The sequence below is a fragment of the Monodon monoceros genome, unplaced genomic scaffold, assembly GCF_005190385.1.
Source record: "Monodon monoceros isolate NGI ecotype Baffin Bay Population unplaced genomic scaffold, NGI_Narwhal_1 Super_Scaffold_20, whole genome shotgun sequence".
NCBI classification, from domain to species: Eukaryota; Metazoa; Chordata; class Mammalia; order Artiodactyla; family Monodontidae; genus Monodon; species Monodon monoceros.
The window spans coordinates 94,068,846-94,083,766 of record NW_021703777.1 but is presented as its reverse complement, the minus strand read 5'-3'; the positions used below and the strand labels follow the sequence as shown (position 1 = coordinate 94,083,766).

Here is a 14,921-nt window from a genome sequence, read left to right as displayed (position 1 = left end):
CACACACACACACACACACACACACACACACACACACACACACACACTTCAATGCTTTCCTGTCGTAGTCTCTTGCTGAAAGTATTATGAGGGCTCACCCCAGTTCTTCTACTACCTTCCAGGACCGGACCAAAATTCAAGAGAAAAGATTGTTTGAAGCAGACTCCAAGATTTTCTATTCAGATAAGCTGATAGAACTGGGGATGAAGGGTCATACAGTCCAATCCTGGAAGCCTCCCCAGGTCTCAGTAAATCATCAAAACTAGGTTGGGGAGCCATCTTGGATGATATGGGCAATGCCATCTCCTAAGAGCAAACCTTCTAAGGCACAGCCTAGAATCACAGATTCCCCTAGTAACCAGGAAATGACCCAACCAGCCTCCTAATTTACAGATGAGTAAACTGAGGTCCTGAGAGGTGAAAGAGTTTGCCAAAGGTGCTATAGCAAGGCAGCAGAAGAACTACTATCTGAACAGTATTTGAGATAATAATAATTATAATAATAATAACAAAGATTTTATCGAAGAGTCACTCTGGACCTCAGTTTCTCATCTTTTCCACCTACCTCCCAGGATTATCAGCAAAGCATGGAGCTAGTACCCAGCTCATATTAGAGGCTCAATAAGTATCTGCCACAGGGAAACAAGAATCAAAGAACACAGCTGCAACTAGAAACACAACAGAACGCAAAAGAGCACTGCAAAATATAACTCACATCACACACCTCACATTTGAATGTTCTGTGGTTTACCTCTCATTGCCTTTTCCACTTTGACTTCAAGATGAGTTATTTTAAGGCAAGAAACAAACAAACAACAGCAACAACAAAGAATGATGGATGATAAAACGAGTTGATGGCCCAGAAAACATGTGTCCATTTAGGCACTGTGTACAGACATTCTAGGTTATGGGTGCTATGCTGTCATGTCCCAAGGAGGACTCAGAAGTAATAAATTTTTTTATTTTCCAAAGGCTTCAAAGCATTTTTTTAAAATGTCTACTGGGTTATAACTCTGGGGGTCATTCCAAGCCTACCAAGATCACATATATTATGTATCTGGAGCCAGTGGAAAGATATTTTAGATTCTCAATTTTAGCTAATTAACATTTTACTAGTTCATAGAACATTTCCTTTATAGGTCCTAGCCTGCAGCTCAAATATGATTTGCACAAATCCATTTGCATATTTCTGCTTTCTCCAAAGGCCACCAGACACATAAGGTTGCAAAGGATTTTTAGCAAAAAACTTGCCAAAGCAGTTTATTGAGTACATTTTAAGAAGCTCTGGCAACATCAGAGGCTAAAGTTTAACTTATTCAGGCTGGCTTTAAAAAAAAACCCATATATATATATATATATATATATATATATATATATATATATATATATAAATAACACTTCAATAATACAGGAAGCTCTGAAAAGAAAAAAAAATGTTTTAATCGACTTTAATCCAGCTAGAATTGTAATGCAAACATTAAAAACTGGGCAAACCATGAGGCAAAAAATAAAGGTACATGCCAACCACGCTGCACCATTTTGCACGGCATTTGTCTTCACATAATTTGGGAGCTGGAAGGGATCTTGGCCAACCACTACTCCAATGCACTGACTTGAGAGGGATCTGGGGTGCAGAGATGCCTGGCATCATCCTGTGGTCACACCAGCTCTTGAACTCCAGATTCCCAACTGTTCTTTCAAAGTTACACTGTGCTGTGTTTGCTGTGGATGGCCCAGAAGCACCCTATACCTTAACACTCCCAAATGTACCCAAATACCATCTGGAACGGTCCAGGCAGCACAAGCCTTATAATCAGACCAGGGTCTGGATCCCAACTCCGCCACTTCCCAGCTACCTCATCTGGGACAAGTTACATGAACTCTGAGCCTCACTCTCTTGAGTTGGTAAAATGGAGGTAACCGTACTCACCCCACAGAGCTGCTGTGAGCACTGACTGACATGGCGCAGGAAAAGTACCTGCTATATAGCATTGCCACAGGGCAGGGCCTCAACACTCAATAGCTTTCTAAATTTTACTTCATGGCTGATCAATTCTACAATCACTTGCTTTGTTGGACTTGGTTGGCTGGCATCTCAGAAGCCATGTCACCCCTGCCCTATGGTGCAGCAGAGTTTGGGTAACATGGGTCCCACCCTCAGCTTAAGGAGTGGGCCTTGACTGCCCCCAGGCAACCCATTTCCCCTATGTAGCACTGCAAGGGGAGTTTGCATTAGAACGATGCAGACAGACACTGTAGAGAACAGCTAGATGGAAAGAATCTCACCACTAGATCAAGCCTCACCTGAAGCTAGTTTCAGTTGCATGAGACAACAGTCCACTTAGTTGAAAACCGCATAGAGATTTGTCTGTATGAATCAGGTAAATGAAACATGATTACTCGAAAGATGTTTATAAGAGAGTAAGAGAGATGACAGGAGAGATTTGATTGTAAAAGGTCAGAGGGTCAGCCCAAATGATGATTAATCCATCAGTGAAGTGTAAACACTTGAAGTCATAATGAGGGGACCCAGAGGATCATTAGCAAGAGGAATGTCAAGGGCAGTGGAGAGGGAAGGTTTTGCGTGGCTATTAGACATGAGTGATTAAGTCTCAAGGTGAAGCAATGAGGAGCCACCAAGGTGTCCACCTCTCCTCCTAGTTTTGTTCTGGCCAATTAAGTGATATTTCTTGCTAAGACACAGGGCTGGGCGAAGTGGGGGGGTGAGGGGGAGAGAAGGTGGGCAGCTATGGAAGGAAACTTCTCTGGGGAAAAAGTCTGGGCTTCATCTTCATTCCTGTGGCAGAAATGCTCAAACAGCAAGTGACAAAGTAATCACTGAAGACTGTTCATTCAACTCTAGGACAACCTGGAGCTCCTTGTTTCTGATATAATCAGTAACCTGGACAAACCTGAACTATTTGAGGTGAAATCGGCGGTTCTTAAACTGGGGTCTGTGCACAGACTCAAAGGGATTTGTGAACTTGGAAGAAAAAAAACCCAAACCAAACCAAACCCACATCTTCATTTCCACTAGCCCCTCCAGTTACACTTTAGCCTTTGATTCTCTTATGAAAGTAGACAGTGAATCTCTGTCAGTGCCTCTGTCACTGAAGAAATCAGAAATATTTTCATTTAATATTCAGTGTTTGCTGATATTGGCAGTATTGTGTCTGTTCATCACTACTTTGAAACTACGGTAGTTATCAGAACCTCCACTATATACTATTAGTTAACGGGCTTAATAAACAAGCACGTGGTGCTCCATTGCAAATTCACTTTTTTAGTATTTTGATATTTCAACCTGACACCCTACTTATGTAGGGTGTCATTTTATGACTAATGCCATTTAATTTTCAATAAAGGACAATAACACACGGTTTGGGGGCCATCTGTCGGCCATGATGACAAAGAGTTCATTTCGTGTCGTAAATGGGGCTATTGGAGGAAAGAAATGTAACGCTCAGTTGTAAGAAAATGTACTAATTAACAGGAATAAGAGGTTACACTCCTTGGACACTGAGCTCTTTATCTAAAACAATGCCCCTTATTAGTCCATTGTGTTACCATTTTTGTGCATTTTTTCTCTCACTCATTATTTTTTGTTTCCATAGTGGGCCATCTTTCAGTTTTTAAAGATTACCGTATTTCCCTGATTTACTGCCTCCTTCTGCTTTCTTTTTTACATTTTAACTTTAGTGAAATGAGCATGCAATCAATTTTGCATTTAATGTGGTACTTTCCTCTTTTCCCCAAAAAAGACATTAATTAATCCAAAGGTCTATACAATATATACTGCCTTAAAATCAAGGAGTATTATATTCTGATGAGTCACAAATAGCACAGTATATTGACTAGGAAATCAGAAGCTTTTAGTTCTCCTCCATGTGTTGAAGGCTGGATAGAAAATTGATGGTTTAGGAAAATAGCTGTCACTGCGGATTGAGCACCGTATTAGTTATCTATTGCTGCAGGAGATACTATTCCAAAAGTCAGCAGCTTAAAACTACAAAGGTTTATTATCTCACACAGTATGTGAGGGTCAGAAATCTGGGATTGGCTTAGCTGAGTGGCTGAGCTCAGGATCTCTCCCGAGGTTGCAGTGAAGCTGGCAGCAGGGGCTGCGTTCGTCTGAGGACTGACTGGGGCTGGACCATCAGCTTCCTCGGTCAATAACACGGGTGGCAGGAGGCCTCATTTCCTCACCATGAGGGGAAGGAAGGAAGGAAGGACCCCTCCCCAACCCATCTCCTTCCGTCCAAAATACGGCTAATGGATAGAAACAAAATTAACCACTGGCTGAAGATTTATTTCAATTGAGTTTAAGTGTTATTTGTTGTGAACTTTGGACAACTGTTGTACACTAACAGTATCCCAGTAAGGACAAAAGCAAGAAAACTTATGTTTTTGTTTGTTTTCTTTTTTCTTCCATCTATTTTCCTTTATTCAGGTACCACTGAACCTCTGCTGTGATTGACTGTGATTCAACCATAGGGGTAAGACTCATTCTAAAGACAAGCCTTGCTGTTTTAAACTTCAGTCTCTGTCAAAGCTAAATACACATCCTAGGAACACAATTTTCTAATAGGTACGTTAGATGAAGAAGGTTCTGTGGCATTTCAGGCAGAGGAAGCCTGTGCAGTACAGGGTCTGGGGAAGAATGACACCTTTGGGGACTTACATCAGAATGAACACTGAGATTCACGGCTAGAATGGAAAGTGAGGTGCTGGTGGAAGAGACTGGAAAGATAGGCAGGGGCCAGGTGTGGAAGGAAGGAAGGAAAGAAAGGGAGGGAGGGAGGGAGGGAGGGAGGGAGGGAGGGAGGGAGGAGAGAAGGGAAAAAGGAAGGAGGGAAGGGAGAAAGGGAAGGAGGGAGGAAGGAAGGACGGACTGTGGCTCTGCCCTAGCTGACCCTCAGGGAAAACGAGAAAAGGGCGAGGGAGCCTGGGAGGCTGAGCCTTCCGGGTGGAGGCTGTCTTGGTCCTGCTGCCACAGTGCTTACCTTCTGCCATGGCCTTGATGTCATCCAGCACAGGGACCACTCTAGGTTTGAGCTGTTCGAAAATTCCGCCTCCCAGCAACAACTTAATATCTAAATTCCAAGAAGCATAAGGGACAGTGAGGGTGGGGTCTCTTTCTTTATTCTCCTCTTACCTCTCAGTCTCTTCCCGATGCCGATTTCGTTGCCTGGTTTAGTCTCTCCCGACGCGAAATCCCACTTTTCACTCCAGACCCCCCGTTTGGCTGTGGACTCTCGTGCGGAGACTTCTTGGCACACTTCCAAGCCCTCACACCAGCTGCACCCCCCCGTGAAAACTTAACCACCGCAGACTCGGTGTTTCTTTGTACTAGGAATAGATTCACCTTATCACCTTGATTCACGGCTGCAGGTGTCCCTAACCTCTCCAGCTGGACCAGGGTTTCTGAACCCGGGCTCTATCGACGTCGGGGGCCGGATCGGTCTTTCCTGTGGGACCTGCCCTGTGCGTTGCAGGGTTTTTAGCCACATCCCTGGCCTCTGCCAATGGATGCGACCCAACCGGGACACCGAAAATGCCTCCAGATGTTGCCAGATGTCGTCTTGAGGGCAAAACAGCCCATGGTTGCTAACCACTGAACACGTGGGGACCAGCTCCGCCCACCCCTCTAATTCCTGAAGCCACTGGCTTCTCCGGGGGGCCCATATCTGTCTTTAACAGCAGATCGGACAGAGACCCAATTCTTCTCTCGCGTGGAGAGTGAAGAACAGGTGCCTGTGACTGCAGGAAAGCAGAAGCATTTTTATAAAAAATGCTAGGCTTTAATGGCTGAGTAACAAACTACACGTTTCAGTAATGCTAGGGAATTACTGTTCTGTTTTTCCCCTTTGTTCACACAGAAATTGCAGAAACAGCATACTACATTTCTTAGTCCATGTTTTATGGGAGATGGCCATAGCATCTTCTAGCCAAAACAAACACATTTGAGGCAACGTTAAATTTTACTCACTGTCCAGATCTGAGAATGCCCTTGCCTTCGTGGTGGTATACTGTTCCAGTACATAGTCAATTTGCTAAAAAAAAAAAAAAGATTACTTGAAACCTCTTCTTCTGGAGGTTTCCCAAGCCACAATAAAAAGAGATTTAACATATGAAAATTATCCTGAATCAGAGTTTTTTTAAAAAAAGAAAGCAGGTTCTTAGAGATATTTCTATTTTGGGGATGCTCAGACTTCTTATTGGCTTAAGAAATATGATTTCTTATTTCTCATGATTCTGTGGATTGGCTATGCCGATCTCCTGGTTGGCGCTGGCTTGCCTGGGGACAAATGGATCCCTCTCTCTATGTGGTCTCTCCTCCCAAGTGGCCAGGCTGGGTGTTTTCACGTAGTGGTCCCGCTAGCAAGAGGACAAGAGTAGACACTGCAAGGCCTTTGGAAGCCTAAGGTCAAAACTAGCACAAGGTCACGTCTACTTCATTCGTTTGGTCAAAGCAGGTCACAGACACATCCAAGATTTGAGGGGATGGAAAACAGATCCACCTCTTGAAAGGAGGAACTGCAGAGAATTTGAGGTCGTGTGAAATCTACCACCCTAGAATCATTTTAATCTTAGCAGCTATTACTGACCTCTGCTGGGGCCACTCACCCTTCTGCCTACCGTGTCTTTGTGGGTCTGCTTCCCCACACCCTCTGCAACCCTGGATGTTACCACTTTTAAATAAAATAACTATTGCCCATCTTCTTAGTGAAAATGTGCATTATTATTTAATTGTTCATTTCTCCAATTACTAGAGTAAGGTTAACTTGCAAATGAAACAACGGACAAAGGATTAATCTCCAAAATATACAAAGAGCTCATGGAGCTCAATATCAAAAAAACAAACAACCCTATTAAAAAATGGGCAGAAGACCTAAGTAGACATTTCACCAAAGAAGACATACGGATGGCCAAGAGACACATGAAAAGATGCTCATCACCACTAATCATTAGAGAAATGCAAATCAGAACCACAATGAGGTATCACCTCACACCGCTCACAATGGTCATCATCAAAAAGTCTACAAACAATAAACACTGGAGAGGGTATGGAGAAAAGGGAACACTCTTGCACTGTTGGCGGGAATGTAAATTGATACGGCCACTATGGAGAACAGTATGGAGGTTCCTTAAAAAACTAAAAATAGAACTACCATATGACCCAGCAATCCCACTACTGGGCATATATCCTGAGAAAACCATAGTTCAAAAAGGGTCATGCACCACAATGTTCACTGCCGCTCTATTTACAATCGCCAGGACATGGAAGCAACCTAAGTGTCCACTGACAGATGAATGGATAAAGAAGATGTGGCACATATATACAATGGAATATTACTCAGCCATAAAAAGAAATGAAATTGAGTTATTTGTAGTGAGGTGGATGGACCTAGAGCCTGTCATACAGAGTGAAATAAGTCAGAAAGAGAAAAACAAATACTGTATGCTAACACATATATATGGAATCTAAAAAAAAAAAAAAAGGTACTGACGAACCTAGTGGCAGAGCCGGAATAAAGACACAGACACAGCGAATGGACTTGAGGACACGGTGGGGAGGGGTAAGCTGGGGCAAAGTGAGAGTAGTATCGACATATATACACTACTGAATGTAAAATAGTTACCTAGTGGGAAGCAGCTGCATAGCACAGGGAGATCAGCTCTGTGCTTTGTGACGACGTAGAGGGGTGGGATAGGGAGGGTGGGAGGGAGGCTCAAGAGGGAGGGGATATGGGGATATATGTATGCATATGGCTGATTTACTTTGTCGTACAACAGAAACTAACACAGCATTGTGAAGCAATTATACTCCAATAAAGATGTATTAAAAATAATTTTATGATGTTTGGGACCAGTTATATTTCCTCGTAAATCAATTATTGACATTCTCTGCCCAATTTTTTATAGATTTGTTAGAGCTCTTTCATATATTTTGAACTACATAAGTTTCCCCCAAAGCCATAACACTTTAGTCTCTTTCCAAGATTATGAAAGCAATCCCAAAGTTCACCAGCCATGATTGCTATGTGTTTAACTTTGCCAACTTTTTAGGAAAACAGATTTTACTTTGGCATCTTTAGAAGGATAGGTAAAAAATATTATGAATTTTACTCACAAACTGGGGAAATGAAGCATTTCCCTCTCTGCACAGGCTATAAAGCTGAATAAAGTTAGCTTCTATAATCTCAATATTAAAAATTCCTGCACTCTTTGCATTTTTAGTTCCAACCACATATTAAAAAACCAGTACCATATTTAATGTGTTGGCATTTTTTTAGAGCATATTAAACCTGTAAGAACACATCCCTGTGTAAGGAAGCCCATGGATTCTGGCAGGCTCTTATTAGTGAATCTAATAGGATAGCATCCTTCTCTCCGCATGTTGGCTCAGCATAATATGTTTGACGGTTTCTGCTGAGAGGTTTTTATTTATTTATTTATTTAATTTTTGGCTGCGTTGGGTCTTCGTTGCTGCGTGCGGGCTTTCTCTAGCTGCAGCGAGCGAGGGCTACTCTTTGTTGAGGTGCACGGGCTTCTCATTGCGGAGGCTTCTCTTGTTGCAGAGCATGGGCTCTAGGCCTGCGGGCTTCAGTGCTGTGACTCATGGGCTCTAGAGGGCAGGCTCATAAGTTGTGGCGCATGGGCTTAGTCGCTCTGCGGCATGTGGGATCTTCCCAGACCAGGGCTCGAACCCGTGTTCCCTGCATTGGCAGGAAGATTCTTAACCACTGTGCCACCAGGGAAGCCCCATGACTTTTTTTAAAAAGAAAAATCTTTGGTGCCACTGTCCTTTCTTTTTCACAATATCATTAACTCCCCATCGTTTGCTTGAAGTTACTCTGGTAATGAAACCTTTCTGTTTTATAAACACTTATTTGCTAATATCTGTATAGATGTGTAAAATTCCTTGGGAAGGAGAGACACACACACATGCACAGAAGTTGTCTCTGGGGACAGGGTGACCTGAGGGTACCTTTTTTCTGTATCCCAGAAGCACATTGATGCTTTGCCTATTCAGAACATCTTTTTTAAAAACCTCTCAGCAGAGGGCTTCCCTGGTGGCGCAGCGGTTATGAATCCGCCTGCCAATTCAGGGGGCACAGGTTCGAGCCCTGGTCCAACTAGAGAAAGCCCGCGTGCAGCAACAAAGACCAACACAGCCAAAAATAAATAAATAAAATTGAAAAAGTCATGAAACCTTTAAAATGGTTAAGCACTTTTATAATAAGTAATATAATTATATGGTATACCTTAATAAAAGAAATAAAGTAAAATGAAATAAAATAAAAGCACCAATTCTGAAATTATGCTTTGTACTCTTTTGAAAATCACTTGCTAGGCCTTTATTCCTTTATCTTTAAAATTAAAAGACAACACCTGTCTACAATGATTATAGGGTTTCCAGAAGGTCCAAATAAGATTCCAAATATATACAGGAACTCCCAAAGGCCTCAAACACAAAGCATCATGGGATATAGATTGTGGTCCTTACCCCTGGAGTTGCATTCAGGAGGGTTCTCAAGTCGTTGAAATTACTTTCTGACAATTTCCGAGTCTTTTCAATGTGAGTCCTTATGTGTTGGTTCGCCACAAAACCATAGATGATACCAATGCTGCAGGAAAAGGAAAGGAGAGCATTTACTGTGGGAGCCATGGCCGTGGCCAGGTGCAGAGCAGCCCACAGCCGGGAGAAGGTGGAAGGTCTTCCTGTGCAGAGAACCCCTGCTCCCCAAGCCCAGCCCCTCCACTGCTACAGGCTTCCTGCCTCCATCGCAAAATCCACGCACCACCAAATGTGGGCCACAGAACAAGACTCAGTCCTCTCAGGGAAGACACATATCCATTCAAGACACGTTGCTCAGTTAAATATGAGTCTTATAAATGGAACAGTGTTCAGGAAATAGAAGTTAACAAAGGTTATAAGACAGGGCGTGGAATACAGTCCCACTTCTGTACAGATGCGAATGTAGGTATACACTCTCCATGCAGGGCACGCACACACACACACACACACACACATACACACACACACACACACATACGTGCATACCTCTGTTCCCCTCAAGAAGACTGTCAGGAAAAATACTAAAATGATAAGAATGGTTTGGGCTTTCTAATGTTTTTGGTTAATCTAATTGTCTCTGTTACCTACTGCATTGTCCAGGTTGAAAGGAAATGTGAATTACTTTAGCATTAAAATACTATATAAGCTGCAAGCCATAGAGTATACACCGTCTCCTTCCACTTTATGTGAAGTACAAAATCAAACAAAATGACGGTGCTAAAAGTCAGTGGTTATATTCGGGGGAGGGGTGGTAATGGTGTAGTTAGTGTGTTCACTTCATAGAAATTCGCACATACATGCTTATGATAGGAATGCTTTTCTCCATATAAAATGCACTTCAATAAAGAGTTTCAAAAACACTACATGAGGGCTTCCCTGGTGGCGCAGTGGTTAAGAATCCGCCTGCCAATGCAGGGGACACAGGTTCGAGCCCTGGTCCGGGAAGATCCCACATGCTGCGGAGCAACTAAGCCCGTGGGCCACAGCTACTGATACCGTGCTCTAGAGCCCTCGAGCCACAACCACTTAAGTCCACGCTCCTAGAGCCCGTGCTCCACAACAAGAGAAGCCACCGCAATGAGAAGCCTGCACACCTGCAACGAAGAGTAGCCCCCGCTCGCCACAACTAGAGAAAGCCTGTGTGCAGCAACGAAGACCCAAAGCAGCCAAAAATAAATAAATAAATAAATAAAAACACCACATGAGAGGCATCTTACATGAAAAGCTACACTACATGAAAACAACAACCATATTTTTCGAGCCATCTGAAATGTCTACGTTTAATCATTTTAAGAGCTCTTAATGTCTACTAATTACTAACAATCCCCTGACAAATTAATTTGACCAACTGGTTTGTTTTTGTGTCAAGGCCTTTAAACATTAAAATGTTACATTTAAGATTGCTAATCACCAAGGCCCTGTTGGATTTAGCCACTAGATGGCAGTAAGAAACTATATAAACTCATAACACACCCTACAGAAGTTACCTCCAGAAGTTAACAAAATTTTTAGTTTGTAATAAATTGTTAGTTTGTAACCATCCAATGGAAGGTGTAACTATGTTTCTAGAAGAAAATTTTGCAAATAATACGCAAACTTTTGGGGAAAAGTTCTGATGGAGAATGTGAATACTTCTGCTTCTTCACCAAAAGCAACATCTTAAGCATGATGCATTCATATATTTACAGGTATGATGGCCAACTGTCCACTTTTGCACAAAAAGTCCCACATTCCCAGGAAACCTCTCAGTCTTGGGTAATTGGGGAGTCATTTGCCCCATTTCTGTCATGAGTCATTCCAAGGAGCATTGCTCGTGTGGTTACCAAAGGGGAAGGGGGAGGGGGATAAATTAAAAGGCTGGGATTTACATATACACACTACTATATATAAAATAGATAACCAACAAGGGGCTACTGTATAGCATAGGGAACTATACTCAATATTTTGTAATAACCTATAAGGGAAAAGAATCTGAAAAATAATATATATATATCTCACTGTGCCATACACCTGAAACTAACATGATAATGTAAATCAATTATACTTCAATAAAAAAATAAAAAAAATTTAAAAGATAGAGAAATAAACCTATTTTCCCATAGCAATATTACACAGGTGCATTGCCTTTCCAAACTAATCCCCCGAAGTCTGTAACACAATGTTGAACAACATTTCTTATGTTTAACAAGGTGCAGTGGGGACTTCCCTGGTGGTGCAGAGGTTAAGAATCCGCCTGCCAATGCAGGGGACACAGGTTCAAGCCCTGGTCCAGGAAGATCCCACATGCCACGGAGCAACTAAACCTGTGCACCACAGCTACTGATACCGTGCTCTAGAGCCCTCGAGCCACAACTACTGAGCCCACGTGAGACAACTACTGAAGCCCGCGCACCTAGAGCCCGTGCTCCACAACAAGAGAAGCCACTGCAGTGAGAAGCCCGCAGACGGCAAGGAAGAGTAGACACCGCTCGCCACAACTAGAGAAAGCCCGTGCACAGCAATGAGGACCCAACACAGCCAAAATGAATAATAAATAAATTAAAAAAAAAAAAAAAAAAAAACAAGGTGCAGTGGAATATGCAATAAAGGAGGAACATGAGACTTGGGTTCTGGTCTCACAACTGCCACTAACTCATACTGTGTGAGCTTGAGAATGTCCCTTCCCTCTGTGAGCTTCAGCTGGCATCAAAAACTAGAAATTAGATTAGATCAGTGCTTCGCAGACTGCAAAGGAGAGGGGTACTAGATGTCCATAAGGTGTCTTCGATTTTTTTTTAAGTTTGGGTTCACGTTGATGATAATCTTTAAAAGATCTAATTAACAATATCCTCTGACATTTGAAGGGACCACCTTAGAATCCGTTTTTGTCGGTCTCAAGTCTGCATTGGTATTTATGAGGCTGGCATTACACCACAGCAATAATAGTTATTAAATGATTCACTCATGCAAAATAAGGCCAAACGACCCAAAATAATGACTTTGGAGTAGTGTCAACAGAAGGGAAAAAAAGCTGAGTCATAGTAATGTACCTGGGCCTTTATGTACCATGCCAATTTTCAACCATTCTACACCATGACAAGTCAGGATCACCACCTGAATATACCTGCCCACCAGAGGATTTCACACTGGGGGCCCTTGCTCTCTCCCCATCATGTCCAAATTATTTGTCGTTCGTCATGCTCCAGACCCATTTTTGTCATATAAGTCAAAGTGAACTTGGGAAACAAACAGCAAGTCCAAGTCCATGTGGCTTTCCCTGAACCCCCTGGATAGGAGAAGGACGTCTTGCCTTGAACTCCCAGAGGTCTCGCCCTGAAGTTCTGATGGGTTTTTCTTACTTCATACTCTATTTTGCCTTTATTTCCACCTATGTTTAACTTCCCTAAAAAGAGGTGGAAACTGCTTCTTTGTAAACCTTGGGTAATGCAGGGTCTCGTGTCCATGGTGGGTGATCAGTGAAGGCAGATTTAAGGACTGGGCTTGTTTCATCTGATCCATTTAGAAGATTAGCCATATGTTCAGAATGTCCAAGTCAGAAACTATCTTTGTTCCTTTATTGAATAAATGCTGTTACTCCAAAAATCATCAATCAGTAAACACAGCATTGCAATACAATGCTGAATTTCAATACACCGTATTTAAAAGGACACATTTCTGTTACTCAGTTATAGATCTAATTAAAATGAAAGCATTAATCATTTTTAAAAAACTGTACTAAACAGAATTCTGGGATAGAATTTAGCAACTTTCAAAGCTGACTTTCACACTCATAACTCATTGTAAATTTTATATTTAAATTAAAGACAGCAAATTCAAATGCCTCCACAGGCAGGCAGAAAGCATGAAGGGCAAAGTGCCTGGTATGGACCTGTGGGAGCTGGAGATAAAGATGGGGGTCGGGCAGATGCCCTGTGGTTCCAGTAAGTGCTACCATGATGGAAGAAGACCAGATCTTCCAATTATTCACAAAAATCTGGGAATCTGGATTCATATGTAAAATCTCCCATTTCAAAATTTTTTTCCCATTTTTAAATATTAGCAACAAATCAAAGAAAAAAATTTTAAATACTACACAAACCAATTGATGGTCTCCATTTGTAATCCCAAATTTAAAACCCTTTGTTAAACACAAATAGAGAATTTAAAAGTTATTCTTTTTGTTGTTGTTGATTTAGACATTCCTTATTATTCAATGTTCCTTTAAGCATGCACACAAAAAAATCACATGAAATTAATGTTTTTTTTTTTAACACCAGTCAACTATTAGGATATGACAATGAGGGAAATTCACCTCACACAAAAAGGGAATAAAATTTCAATCAAATGACTATCAATTCTCTGGCATTGACACAAAAGCCTTTAAGCTACCGAAAATTTTATGTAGTACAACAAAATCTCTTGAAATTTTTAGCAGAAGATAGGAATTTATTTTTATGACATATTAGCACTATAACTTCTGTATTTTATATGGACAGACTGATTTTCTCTACTTAAAAAGTAAATACTTAAAGTTTTTAGAGTATGGCTAAACATTTAGGATTTGTAGCAGTTTTTTCTACCAATTTCTACTGACAATGAAATTAGCCAATAAGAGCCAAATAAATGCTCTGTCTGTAACTGATCTCTTACTTTTTAAAGATAATTTTTCGATTTCAATTTTATATAACTAATTCTCTCATTAAGCAAGTCTCATGATTTCCAAGGCATGCTAGCTCAATTTCTTTTCTGGAAGCTTGTGGCCTCCACACCAGGAATTGACATCACATTGCAACAACAACAACAGCAACAAAAAAAGACTTTGAAAATAGCCACCTTCCTGAAAAGGACTGGGATTCAGTTTCGCCACAGTAATTGGCAAAAGCTGACTTTTGGGAAACGTAGAAATAACCTCTATTCTGGAGAAATAAAGGCACAGCTGTTCCTTTTTGTTGTTGCTTATAACCTTTCTGAAATTCTGAAAAATGCAGTGATGACAAATGCAAAGGAAAGGAGAGAAAAGTTGGCTTTTTCTGGAGTAAGACACATCTGCTTAAACAGTCCACAGTGAGACGTGGAAATGTAATCTTCTGCTGATGGTCAAACAGACTTACGTAAACATATGTCAACGTCTATGGAATTCAAACACTCTGCAGCTGCCTTTGGAAAAGCTCAAACGGAAAAAGAATATGACCACATATACTCCACATATACTAGGGGATCTTTCTCATTAACACCTATGCCTTTCTCAATTAAAAAGAAAAGATTTCAAAAATTTTAATAAAATGGGATGGATGAAAAATCAAGACTAATTTAAAAACCAACTTCTTTTTTAATTGTAACAGTATTCAGCCACAAAAAG

General features: G+C 41.4%; 1 protein-coding gene across 1 annotated transcript in view; it reads right to left on the bottom strand.

The window, feature by feature from the left end:
* Positions 1 to 14,921, bottom strand: part of PROM1 (prominin 1) — a 93,037-nt gene that overhangs the window by 35,749 nt on the left and 42,367 nt on the right. Inside the window, exons 5-7 of the mRNA XM_029235618.1 lie at positions 9,512 to 9,632; positions 5,990 to 6,053; positions 5,004 to 5,093 (exon numbers count right to left, since the gene is read on the bottom strand). Of these exons, the coding sequence (XP_029091451.1) occupies positions 5,004 to 5,093; positions 5,990 to 6,053; positions 9,512 to 9,632 (275 nt within the window). The remainder of the gene's footprint in view (positions 1 to 5,003; positions 5,094 to 5,989; positions 6,054 to 9,511; positions 9,633 to 14,921) is intronic.